This window comes from Salmo salar, chromosome ssa22, assembly GCF_905237065.1.
Source record: "Salmo salar chromosome ssa22, Ssal_v3.1, whole genome shotgun sequence".
Lineage (NCBI taxonomy): Eukaryota > Metazoa > Chordata > Actinopteri > Salmoniformes > Salmonidae > Salmo > Salmo salar.
Window position 1 is genome coordinate 58,898,566 of NC_059463.1, and position 12,193 is coordinate 58,910,758.

The window sequence follows — 12,193 nt, forward strand, 5'->3', positions numbered from 1 at the left end:
TTCCATATCTAATCTAGAGTACGTGTCGATATTTTACAGGTCAACTCTGGTGGATTACGGAGTATTTTCGTCATATTTGAAATGTTGAAATTATGACATGGGGTGTCATTTTTATATGCATGGCAATTTCCCACCGTCCACTAGGGGGCAACGCAAGAGATTAATACCATCTAGTAGGCTCATGAAGGGGTCGAGGATGGCCTTAATTAAACTACGAGGATCGCAAATTCACTCCCAGTGCTAGGTACACGATTTCTCTTTGTTTACCCTATCCCAAACCTTAACCACTCAGAATAAATATATGCCTTAACCCCTGTGCGGCCTCTGTCCCGTATGCGGGACGGACATCCAGCGAAAAATCATATCTCCATTAGCATAACAAAATTTAATAATTCAAACAAAAAAGAACAAAAAAATCTAATTATATCGTTTTATAGATACACCTCTCCTGAATCGAACCACGTTGTCCGATTTCAAAAAGGCTTTACAGCAAAAGCAAAACATTAGATTATGTTAGAGGAGTATATCGTAAAAGTAGCCACATAGCCATTTTCCGACCAACCACATGCATCACAAATAACCAAAAAACAGCTAAATGCAGCACTAACCTTTGACAATCTTCATCAGATGACACACCTAGGACATCATGTTACACAATACATGCATTATTTTGTTCGATAAAGTTCATATTTATATATAAAAACAGCATTTTACATCGGTGCGTAACGTTGACTAACTATTTTCCCTCAAATGCATCCGATGAAACAGAGCTACAATTTACTAAATTACTATTCGAAAACATTTTTAAAATGTAATATTGTCATTCTAAGATTTATAGATGAATATCTCTTGAAAGCACCTGTAATGCCAGATTTAAAATTAACTTTACTGGGTAATCATACTTTGTGATGAAAGGGGATGCGATACTCTGAAAAATAGGCTAGCAATACAGGTCAGCGCCATCTTGGAACAATCGCATATCACATCTAGTCTTGTATACTATTGTCAATAATCCCTTACCTTTGGTTGTCTTCATCAGAAAGCACTTCCAGGCATCCCAGGTCCACAACAAATGTATTTTCGTTCGAAAAAAATACTCCTTTATGTTCCAAGAGCTTGTTCTTGTTAGCGCGTCTGAAGGCTGCTCCAAAACTACCGTCGGCCACGGGCCAGCCATTTCGATAAAATGCATTTTTTTCCCATTTAGGTTCGTTCAAACATGTCAAACGTTGTATAACATAAATCTTCAGGGCGTTTTTCAACAAGAGAGCCAATAAGATTCGAGGGGGACGATTGCATTGTGTTTCAAAACGTTTCGAAAGGGGAGGGTAACCAGGGGCGCCGGCGTCATAATGGTGATGGCCCTCTCCGTGTGACCACGTTCCACAGCGTCTCATTCATTCAATTTTAACAGTAGAAGGCTCAAACCAATTTGTGAAGACTGGGGACATCTAGTGGAAGCAATAGGAAGTGCTCAATGAACCATAGCTCACGGTGTGATTAATAGGCAACGTGATGAAGTTGAGTTCGCAATTCAGAATTCCACTTCCTGTTTCGATCTGTCTCGGGGTTTTGACTGCCATATGAGTTCTGTTATACTCACAGACACCATTCAAACAGTTTTAGAAACTTTAGGGTGTTTTCTATCCACAAGTATTAATTATATGCATATCCTAGCTTCTGAGTTTGAGTAGGAGGCCGTTTAAAATGGGCACGAATTTTTTTCAAAAATCGCTTTAGCGCCCCCTATCCTAGGGGAACGCCAAGAGGGTTAACCCTAATGCCTGAAATTAACCACAATCTCGGGAATTAATTCCTAAACTTAAAAATATGCCTTAATTAACGGCCAATCACTACATAATTTACTGACGGTCCAACATATTATTATAGAACCTTATTGAGGTTGCTAGGCTTAGATTTTGTGTTAAACGCTCTACAACAAAGCTTTCTTAGTGTCCAACAAGCTTTCTCTGCCCTTAACCTTGTTCTGAACACCTCCGAAACAAAGGTCATGTGGTTTGGTAAGAAGAATGCCCCTCTCCCCACAGGTGTGATTACTACCTCTGAGGGTTTAGAGCTTGAGGTGGTCACCTCATACAAGTACTTGGGAGTATGGCTAGATGGTACACTGTCCTTCTCTCAGTACATATCAAAGCTGCAGGCTGAAGTTAAATTTAGACTTGGTTTCCTCTATTGTAATCGCTCCTCTTTCACCCCAGCTGCCAAACTAACCCTGATTCAGATGACCATCCTACCCATGCTAGATTACGGAGACGTAATTTATAGATCGGCAGGGAAGGGTGCTCTCGAGCGGCTAGATGTTCTTTACCATTCGGCCATCAGATTTGCCACCAATGCTCCTTATAGGATACATCACTACACTATACTCTTCTGTAAACTGGTCATCTCTGTATACCTGTCGCAAGACCCACTGGTTGATGCATATTTATAAAACCCTCTTAGGCCTCGCTCCCCCCTATCTGAGATATCTACTGCAGCCCTCAACCTCCACATACAACACCCGTTCTGCCAGTCACATTCTGTTAAAGGTCCCCAAAGCACACACATCCCTGGCTCGCTCGTCTCTTCAGTTTGCTGCAGCTAGCGACTGGAACAAGCTGCAACAAACACTCAAATTGGACAGTTTTATCTCAATCTCTACATTCAAAGACTCAATCATGGACACTCTTACTGACAGTTGTGGCTGCTTTGCGTGATGTATTGTTGTCTCTACATTCTTGCCCTTTGTGCTGTTGTCTGTGCCCAATAATGCTTGTACCATGTTTTGTGTTGATACCATGTTGTTGTCATGTTGTGTTGTCATGTTGTGTTGCTGCCTTGCTATGTTGCTGTCTTTAGGTCTCTCTTTATGTAGTGTTGTGTTGTCTCTCTTGTTGTGATGTGTGTTTTGTCCTATATTTAGATATAATATTTTTTTTATTTTTAATCCCAGCCCCCGTCCCCGCAGGAGGACTTTTTCCTTCTTTTTAGGCCGTCATTGTAAATAAGAATTTGTTCTTAACTGACTTGCCGTGTTAAATAAAAAATATATTTAACAAAAATACAAAATGTGCCTTGCAGAGTAGAACATATTTAAGCCATTGAAAGGTGAGAGAGAGTAAATTCTCCCCGCCATTTCGCATGCAGATGCAAAGACAACATCATTGGTGGGATCGTTACACACAAATTATGTTTAAAAGACAAATACCAAGAAGACCTCAGAGAGATGAAATTATCTTTAGTATATATTTATTATACCTTCTGCAATTAAATGGATATCAGGTGTACTACCACCAACGTTTTCCAAACACATGAGTGCCTAACTGTTGTCCCAAATGGAACCCTACATAGGACACCTACAGTATAAAGTAGTGCACTATATAGGGAATAGGGCCCTGGTCTAAAGTAGTGCACTATATAGGGAATAGGGCCCTGGTCTAAAGTAGTGCACTATATAGGGAATAGGGCCCTGGTCTAAAGTAGTGCACTACATAGGGAATAGGGCTCTGGTCTAAAGTAGTGCACTATATAGGGAATAGGGCCCTGGTCTAAAGTAGTGCACTATATAGGGAATAGGGCCCTGGTCTAAAGTAGTGCACTATATAGGGAATAGGGCCCTGATCTAAAGTAGTGCACTATCTAGGGAATAGGGTGCCCTTTGGGACAGAGCTCTGGCTGGCTGCGGTGGGCCGGCGTGTGGCTGCGGTGGGCCGGCGTGTGGCTGCGGGTGGGCCGGCGTGTGGCTGCGGGTGGGCCGGCGTGTGGCTGCGGTGAGCCGGCGTGTGGCTGCGGTGGTATCTCTCTGCTCTGCAGAAACAACCAGATGGGCTTTAGAAATGCTACATTTAATTTTTGTATCATTAGTAGGTTAGCTCACCCCTCATTGGCTTCCCATCTGCTGCCGTTTCAGCCCTCGGATATGTCCCAAGAGGCACCTTATTCCCCATAATAGGCCTCTGGTCAAAAGTAGTGTGCTCCGTATGGAATAGGGTGCAATTTGGGATACGGACCTAGGCCTACATGCCATCAGAGTGCAGCAGATCAGAGCCCACAGCTACCGACAGTATTATCTCCGACTTAGACCCTATCCGAGAACCAGAGGACCTGGTACACAAACAGTTACTTACAGTATTATCTCCGACTTAGACCCTATCCGAGAACCAGAGGACCTGGTACACAAACAGTTACTTACAGTATTATCTCCGACCTAGACCCTATCCGAGAACCAGAGGACCTGGTACACAAACAGTTACTTACAGTATTATCTCCGACCTAGACCCTATCCGAGAACCAGAGGGCCTGGTACACAAACAGTTTTGCCGAGCCTGCAGGAGCTGTGCTGGTAGGTTATAACATGTTATGTCATTATCATGACAATGTTATTATGGGTCTATCCACAGAGGTTTTCTTCTATCTGTGCTTTGAAGATAAGGTTTGGTAATAACAGAACGAAACGGTAAACGGTAGAATAAGGCCTCACAAACAAACAGAAATGCATTGGTGACTATGAGCGGGACATAATAAATATCGTTGGCACAATGGTGATTTTGGTGGAAGAGCAAACGGAATGCCCTTATTCGCCCTTTTTTGTTCTGCATGGTTTTCATGCTTTGAAGAATGGACAGCAGAGAAGTGAAGAAAACGCCCAGGCATCACTCTGAGTAAGAACACGCTGTGTTTTAGCTCCCTTTTCACTCGCTTGCACTTTTCCATGATTCAAACTCACTCAGGCCCAATCTCCCGTGAGACGCTATTCATTTATTTCAACTTTCGGGGTGGGGGTGGCGGGTTAAAGGGGTTAAAGACTGAATTTAATTGCTGTTATATTTCAGGAGACAGCGAGCTAAACGTTTCTCCCACCCACACACTCTTTATTGACTGGCTCGTATTACTGCAGTTCGCCAGCAACCACAGCCTGATTGGCAGTATTTTACTGGAACCACTACTCTCTGGAATGGTTGGTTTCCCTCAAGTTAAATGTCTTTACGGTTTCTACTATAACATGCTCACTCTGGGCTGTTGTTTGATTGGCCAGTTTCTCTAACTGTTTGGAAAGAGCCGGGGTCAAAGGAGGGAGCCGGGGTCAAACGGGGAGGTGGGGTCGAAGGGGGAGGTGGGGGTAAAGGGGAGAGGTGGGGTCAAACGGGGGAGGTGGGGGTAAAGGGGAGAGGTGGGGTCGAAGGGGGAGGTGGGGGTAAAGGGGAGAGGTGGGGTCGAAGGGGGAGGTGGGGGTAAAGGGGAGAGGTGGGGTCAAACGGGGAGGTGGGGGTAAAGGGGGGAGGTGGGGGTAAAGGGGGAGGTGGGGGTAAAGGGGAGAGGTGGGGTCGAAGGGGGAGCCGGGGCCAAAGGAGGGAGGCTGGGTCAAAGGGGGAGGTGGGGGTAAAGGGGAGAGGTGGGGTCGAAGGGGGAGGTGGGGGTAAAGGGGGGAGCCAGGCTCAAAGGGGGGAGGCTGGGTCAAAGGGGGGAGGCTGGGTCAAAGGGGGGAGGTGGGGTCGAAGGGGGAGGCGGGGCCAAAGGAGGGAGGCTGGGTCGAAGGGGGGAGGCGGGGGTAAAGGAGGGAGGTGGGGTGGAAGCGGGGGGAGGGGGTGAAGAGCTAAAAAGGAGAATATGAATATTGATAGAACCATTTGGTTGTAATAGGGCATGGTAAGTCCACTATGGGTAGTCCTAAACCTCAGTCCCCATCGCCATCGGTTTACAAAGGAAGCATTCATTTTAATACCAGAAAACCAATACTGAGTGTGAAAAACATGTTCCAATCACGTTTCAAATTAAGTGGATTAATAGAAGAAGAAAAAAAAGCATTTGTTGCTAGTGAATCAAGGATGTGACAATTTTCAGATATTTCAACAGTCACGCATAGCTAACAAAATGTTGGAGGTTAAATCATATTACGTATCAAACTGTGTCTCTGTGTGAGTGGCACAATCAATTCGTGTAGACCCCCCCCTCAAGTTGATGAAAAGCACTAAGCATATAAAACCGTGAGACAAGAGGATGCCCCTGCCTCAAAACCGCAGCGATCTCAGTGGTGGAAATGTTGGACACGGGGAGGGTCGACTTTCACATGACATTGACGCTATGTAGATGAGAGCGGGGATTTGTGCTCCGTGGAACATCCCTGGCCAAAGTTAGACGGTGCATCGAGGTGAAGAAGCTGCGTCCCTTTTCGCTGCGTTGTTTCCCTGCTCTGCTCTGCTCTGCTCGGCTCTCTCCTTCAGCACCATCGAGCGAACGGACAGCACCACTCACCTTTCCCCTCCGGATCTTAGTTTGGTTTTGCTTCTCTTATCTTAAAATGGAAAATCTTTTCTTCTGTCTGCTCCGGGAGAATCTGTAACAACACAACTTTTAGATGAACGTACGGATACTATACCATCGCCCAAAATTCTGTCTGGCATAGCAGTTTGATTGTAAGTACTGATTTTACTTTTAACAGTGTGGGAAAACTTCAGCGTAATGATCAGAACATTGAACAAAACCGTGTGGACCCGTTTGGGGATACGGAGTTGCGTCTCGGTAGGAAGACAACGGGATTTCAGATCTTACACACGGAGTAGCCTAGTCATAGTCTATTCGATTGGATACATCGCAACTGTGATATTTTACCAAAACAATAGAAAAACAGTGATGAATCATTTCATCAGGGCAGGTTCCAGGCATAAGCGACATAAGCGGTTGCTTAAGGTCCCCGGCCACTAGGGGGGCCCCGACCCCCCAATCCTTCCCCAGAAACGTACTAATGAGAGTAAGAATAGTATAATACACGGGGGGTATTTTCTACATTTGGTTGTTCAGCAGGTTTTATCTTGTTATGTCAATCAGTACCCATTTTACCATTAACTTGTCCACTGATTTGTTGCCGACATTTAGAAAGTTTGCATAGAAAATTGATCTGCTACGGTACGTTTCCCATTGAACTATCTTGTGTCGATTAAAATGGCTGGACGTAATGACGTCATACATTTAAATGAAAACTTTTTCCACCAAAAACCTACAATGTCGGATAAAAAGGAAGTGGTTTGTAATTGTTTCCATTTAGGCAAATTGTGCATTAATAAAGAGGTGATTGGCTGCATCCTCTCCCAGCTATTTGTTTCATGTCTCAGGTAGCCTACAAAAGCCAGCTCGTATAGAATACAATAATTGACTAATATTTGCCATATTCTAATAATTCTCATGTGCCGACGTATCGCCATAGGTGACATTTGCGCTGTTGTACATCTGAAATAAATTGGATGGTGAAACTTGCCAGCTAACCAGAAAAGCAAGGAGAAGCAATTCAGGCATTCTTCTTGCTCTTCTTGTTCTGCAAACAAATGTGATTTTTTTTTATAGTTGAAAAATTCTTCAGGAATCATAATATGTACATATTTTTTTAACTGTTTCAATCATAATTTGTCACAATAAAGAAAGGCAGACAAAATAAAAAATCAACCCCTGTTGAAAGGATACATTTTTTTTTGTCACCCTTTAGAAAATGTCTCCCATCTCTGCCGTTTTCATTACACATCTCGCAATTTTTGTTGTTGTTGCAACATCGCTTTTGTTGAATAAACCAACTGCCTGCTGACAGTCACTCAAGTAGCCATGTCGGCTAACACATTTTTAGATTAGCCAGCTATCTAAACGTGGCTAAATCCCGAATGGTCAGGAGGGCCCTGATCTCCAGGGGGCCTCCATTTATTTTGTTAGTCATTCTCACTCAGATATCATTAACAGTGGCATAAGTCATCACAAAATGTGTAGAATTGCAGGAAATTAGGTTTAAAACTGCAACAAATTATCTACACCCCATACAAAAAATGTATGAAATGTATGCATTCAATACTGTAAGTCGCTCTGGATAAGAGCGTCTGCTAAATGACTAAAATGTAAAATGTAAAATGTCTTGTCCCCAGTGCCAACAATGCGACTCACTGAAAACTCTTCAAAACGGCTCATTTTCAGCGCTATTGATGCATCAATTTGGTTCTTCCCCATGATAAATCAATATTTAGTAAACATTTAGGGTCCAATCATTATTTTAATTACCTATTTGGTAACATTACTCTCTTGCGCTTTTTTTTCTTCCAGGTGCGGTTTCCCAACTGGCTCGGTGTTCCCGCCTCTTCTCCTGATTTCTTGCCCATCTAACCGTCCCTTGGCTGGGTAACGAACCGCGAAGCTGCTGTCTACGTGGACCGGTGGGGTTAAAATCTTCAGTCCGCCTTCCAGCCCCGTCAAGAAATCAAAATCTAAACAGAGAGACAGAGACATGGCGACGAATGGTACTAAAGGCTCTGATGGACACGTTCTAACGGAGGTGAATGCCGAGCCTAACGACAAACCCAAAACTTTGGTCGTCAAAGTCCAGAAAAAGGAACTTCCCGAAAGAGAGAACTGGACTGGAAAATTTGACTTTCTCCTGTCTTGCGTCGGTTACGCAATTGGACTCGGAAATGTCTGGAGATTCCCTTATCTATGTGGGAAGAACGGAGGAGGTAATCAAAATGTCGGAACTTTTCCGTGTTTTTCAAAAACAAAAGGAGGCTAAATTTGACCTTTCAGTTGGCAAATTTGTTCTGGGGCGCAACACTTAAATAATCTCAATGGCACAAGAGCTCCTTTTCTCTCCAGATTGTGCGTAATTACGCGCACATTTATAGGCAACGCTACGAGATCATTCATTTGAGTCGCTGTAGTGTTAAACAAAATAGTGGGTTTATCACTGTATCTCGTTCAATGATTTGAAATGTTAATGGTATATCAAGGCAATGGTTCACTTTTATTCACGATTATATTTTTTGTTTACTTCCCTTTCACCTTCCATTCAGGGGCCTTCTTGATTCCCTACTTTTTGACGCTCATATTTGCTGGTATGCCCCTGTTTCTGCTCGAAACGTCCCTCGGTCAGTACACATCGATTGGAGGGCTTGGAGTGTGGAAACTGGCTCCAATGTTTAAAGGTAAATCAAAACCCCGTGTTTAGGTTAAGCGGAAATACATCACCTTATATAAGACAAATAGCTGTCCTCAAATAATCTTCTTGCTGGTTGACCATAAACGCCAGAACAATGTGTATTTCTGTGCATGTCTCCTGTCCCCGATCGTTTGAACAGATCAAACTTTTATATTTAACTAATGCTATTATATCTATATTTTTCTCAAATTATTTCATTTTGTATTAAATCACAGTATATAAATACCTCATTCCTAATGTCCCTTTTCTAGGTGTTGGTCTGGCCGCTGCAGTCCTTTCTTTCTGGCTAAATATTTATTACATTGTCATCATTGCCTGGGCCATATACTATTTGTGGTCCTCCTTTACTACCGTGAGTATGATAGTCAGGTAAAAAAAAAAAAAAAGATGAATGAATTCATTGAATGTTTAAAAAAAGAAAGAAAACACATTTCCCAAATGAATATCTTTAAGTGGCATGAGATTGCAAATGTCGGGGCAGTTTGATGATAAAGATAAACTGTTTATTGTATGCGTAGTTAATTCCAAGATATCGAATTTGGCCGTTATTACCCCTTCAACAAATGAGGTGCATGACATTTGAAAGCGTTTGGCAACATTTACAAAAATGAGAGAGAGAGAGAGAGAGAGAGAGAGAGAGAGAGAGAAAAAAAAAACCTTGCCTTTGTTATTGCAGGAGCTACCATGGCAATCATGTGGAAATTCTTGGAACACAGAGCGGTGTTACACCAACTACAGCATCCTGAACGCTGCCAACCTCACCAGCGCTGTTCAGGAATTCTGGGAGTAAGAACAAGTATTTTTTTTATTTACATGTTATTTTGTTGTTTTTTGACCATGCAGTGTTACTAAAAACTTGACCTTTCAATCTGCAAATTTGTTGTAAATAATAAATAAGTAAGTGATGGGGTTGAAAAGAGGATTTGTAAATACATTTCATTGACTGGTAGGTTGGTTGATTGATTGTGTTGTCCTATAGACGTAACATGCACCAGTTAACAGATGGCCTGGAGAAGCCTGGGGAGATCAGAGCGCCTCTGGCCATCACGCTGGCCATCGCCTGGGTCCTCGTCTATTTCTGTATCTGGAAAGGTGTCGCTTGGACTGGGAAGGTAACTGCCCCCCCTGGGGGGTAATCCAGCATGCCCCCCCCCCGGAAGATTCAAACTCCATAGAGAAACCTTTGACTGAAGAAAAAACCGACAGTTGATGTGTGCCTGGGCCCTGTATCTAATAATGAGTGTTAAGTCATTAAATACATCTGTTTAAAGGGTAACTGCCCCTTAGAACCAACTTGTTCTTGTTTTAAACAGCTTATATGTGGCATCGTTATGACTCAGAAACATTCATATTAGTGTCAAAATTGACTTCAAAGTGTAAATAGGATAATTTTGGTCATAAAGTCCAGTATCGTCCACAAAACCGAGTTTTGTAAGTGAGTTCGTCACGATTTTCTAGAGGGTTGGATATGGAGTAGGATCATGCCACTTGCCCAGTGTCCACTGACATGAGAGAAGCAGCTGTGCTGGTTACCCTCTACTCAGCCAGCTGTGCTGGTTACCCTCTACTCAGCCAGTTGTGCTGGTTACCGTCTACTCAGCCAGCTGTGCTGGTTACCCTCTACTCAGCCAGTTGTGCTGGTTACCCTCTACTCAGCCAGCTGTACTGGTTACCCTCTACTCAGCCATCTGTGCTGGTTACCCTCTACTCAGCCAGTTGTGCTGGTTACCCTCTACTCAGCCAGTTGTGCTGGTTGCCCTCTACTCAGCCAGCTGTGCTGGTTACCCTCTACTCAGCCAGCTGTGCTGGTTGCCCTCTACTCAGCCAGTTGTGCTGGTTACCCTCTACTCAGCCAGCTGTGCTGGTTACCCTCTACTCAGCCAGCTGTGCTGGTTACCCTCTACTCAGCCAGCTGTGCTGGTTACCCTCTACTCAGCCAGCTGTGCTGGTTACCCTCTACTCAGCCAGCTGTGCTGGTTACCCTCTACTCAGCCAGCTGTGCTGGTTGCCCTCTACTCAGCCAGTTGTGCTGGTTACCCTCTACTCAGCCAGCTGTGCTGGTTACCCTCTACTCAGCCAGTTGTGCTGGTTACCCTCTACTCAGCCAGTTGTGCTGGTTACCCTCTACTCAGCCAGTTGTGCTGGTTACCCTCTACTCAGCCAGCTGTGCTGGTTACCCTCTACTCAGCCAGCTGTGCTGGTTGCCCTCTACTCAGCCAGTTGTGCTGGTTACCCTCTACTCAGCCAGCTGTGCTGGTTACCCTCTACTCAGCCAGTTGTGCTGGTTACCCTCTACTCAGCCAGTTGTGCTGGTTACCCTCTACTCAGCCAGCTGTACTGGTTACCCTCTACTCAGCCAGCTGTGCTGGTTGCCCTCTACTCAGCCAGTTGTACTGGTTACCCTCTACTCAGCCAGTTGTGCTGGTTACCCTCTACTCAGCCAGCTGTGCTGGTTACCCTCTACTCAGCCAGCTGTACTGGTTACCCTCTACTCAGCCAGTTGTGCTGGTTACCCTCTACTCAGCCAGCTGTGCTGGTTACCCTCTACTCAGCCAGCTGTACTGGTTACCCTCTACTCAGCCAGCTGTGCTGGTTGCCCTCTACTCAGCCAGCTGTACTGGTTACCCTCTACTCAGCCAGCTGTGCTGGTTACCCTCTACTCAGCCAGCTGTGCTGGTTACCCTCTACTCAGCCAGTTGTGCTGGTTACCCTCTACTCAGCCAGCTGTGCTGGTTACCCTCTACTCAGCCAGTTGTGCTGGTTGCCCTCTACTCAGCCAGCTGTGCTGGTTACCCTCTACTCAGCCAGTTGTGCTGGTTACCCTCTACTCAGCCAGCTGTGCTGGTTACCCTCTACTCAGCCAGTTGTGCTGGTTGCCCTCTACTCAGCCAGCTGTGCTGGTTACCCTCTACTCAGCCAGTTGTGCTGGTTACCCTCTACTCAGCCAGCTGTGCTGGTTACCCTCTACTCAGCCGGCTGTGCTGGTTACCCTCTACTCAGCCAGCTGTACTGGTTACCCTCTACTCAGCCGGCTGTGCTGGTTACCCTCTACTCAGCCAGCTGTACTGGTTACCCTCTACTCAGCCAGTTGTGCTGGTTACCCTCTACTCAGCCAGTTGTGCTGGTTACCCTCTACTCAGCCGGCTGTGCTGGTTACCCTCTACTCAGCCAGTTGTGCTGGTTACCCTCTACTCAGCCAGCTGTGCTGGTTACCCTCTACTCAGCCGGCTG

General features: G+C 44.9%; 1 protein-coding gene across 1 annotated transcript in view; it reads left to right on the forward strand.

Moving 5' to 3' along the window:
* Nucleotides 1–8,198: 8,198 nt before the first annotated feature.
* Nucleotides 8,199–12,193, forward strand: part of slc6a1b (solute carrier family 6 member 1b) — a 35,522-nt gene continuing 31,527 nt past the window's right edge. The window contains exons 1-5 of the mRNA XM_014168363.2: nucleotides 8,199–8,483; nucleotides 8,817–8,948; nucleotides 9,214–9,314; nucleotides 9,639–9,748; nucleotides 9,942–10,074. Of these exons, the coding sequence (XP_014023838.1) occupies nucleotides 8,258–8,483; nucleotides 8,817–8,948; nucleotides 9,214–9,314; nucleotides 9,639–9,748; nucleotides 9,942–10,074 (702 nt within the window). The 5' untranslated portion in view covers nucleotides 8,199–8,257. The remainder of the gene's footprint in view (nucleotides 8,484–8,816; nucleotides 8,949–9,213; nucleotides 9,315–9,638; nucleotides 9,749–9,941; nucleotides 10,075–12,193) is intronic.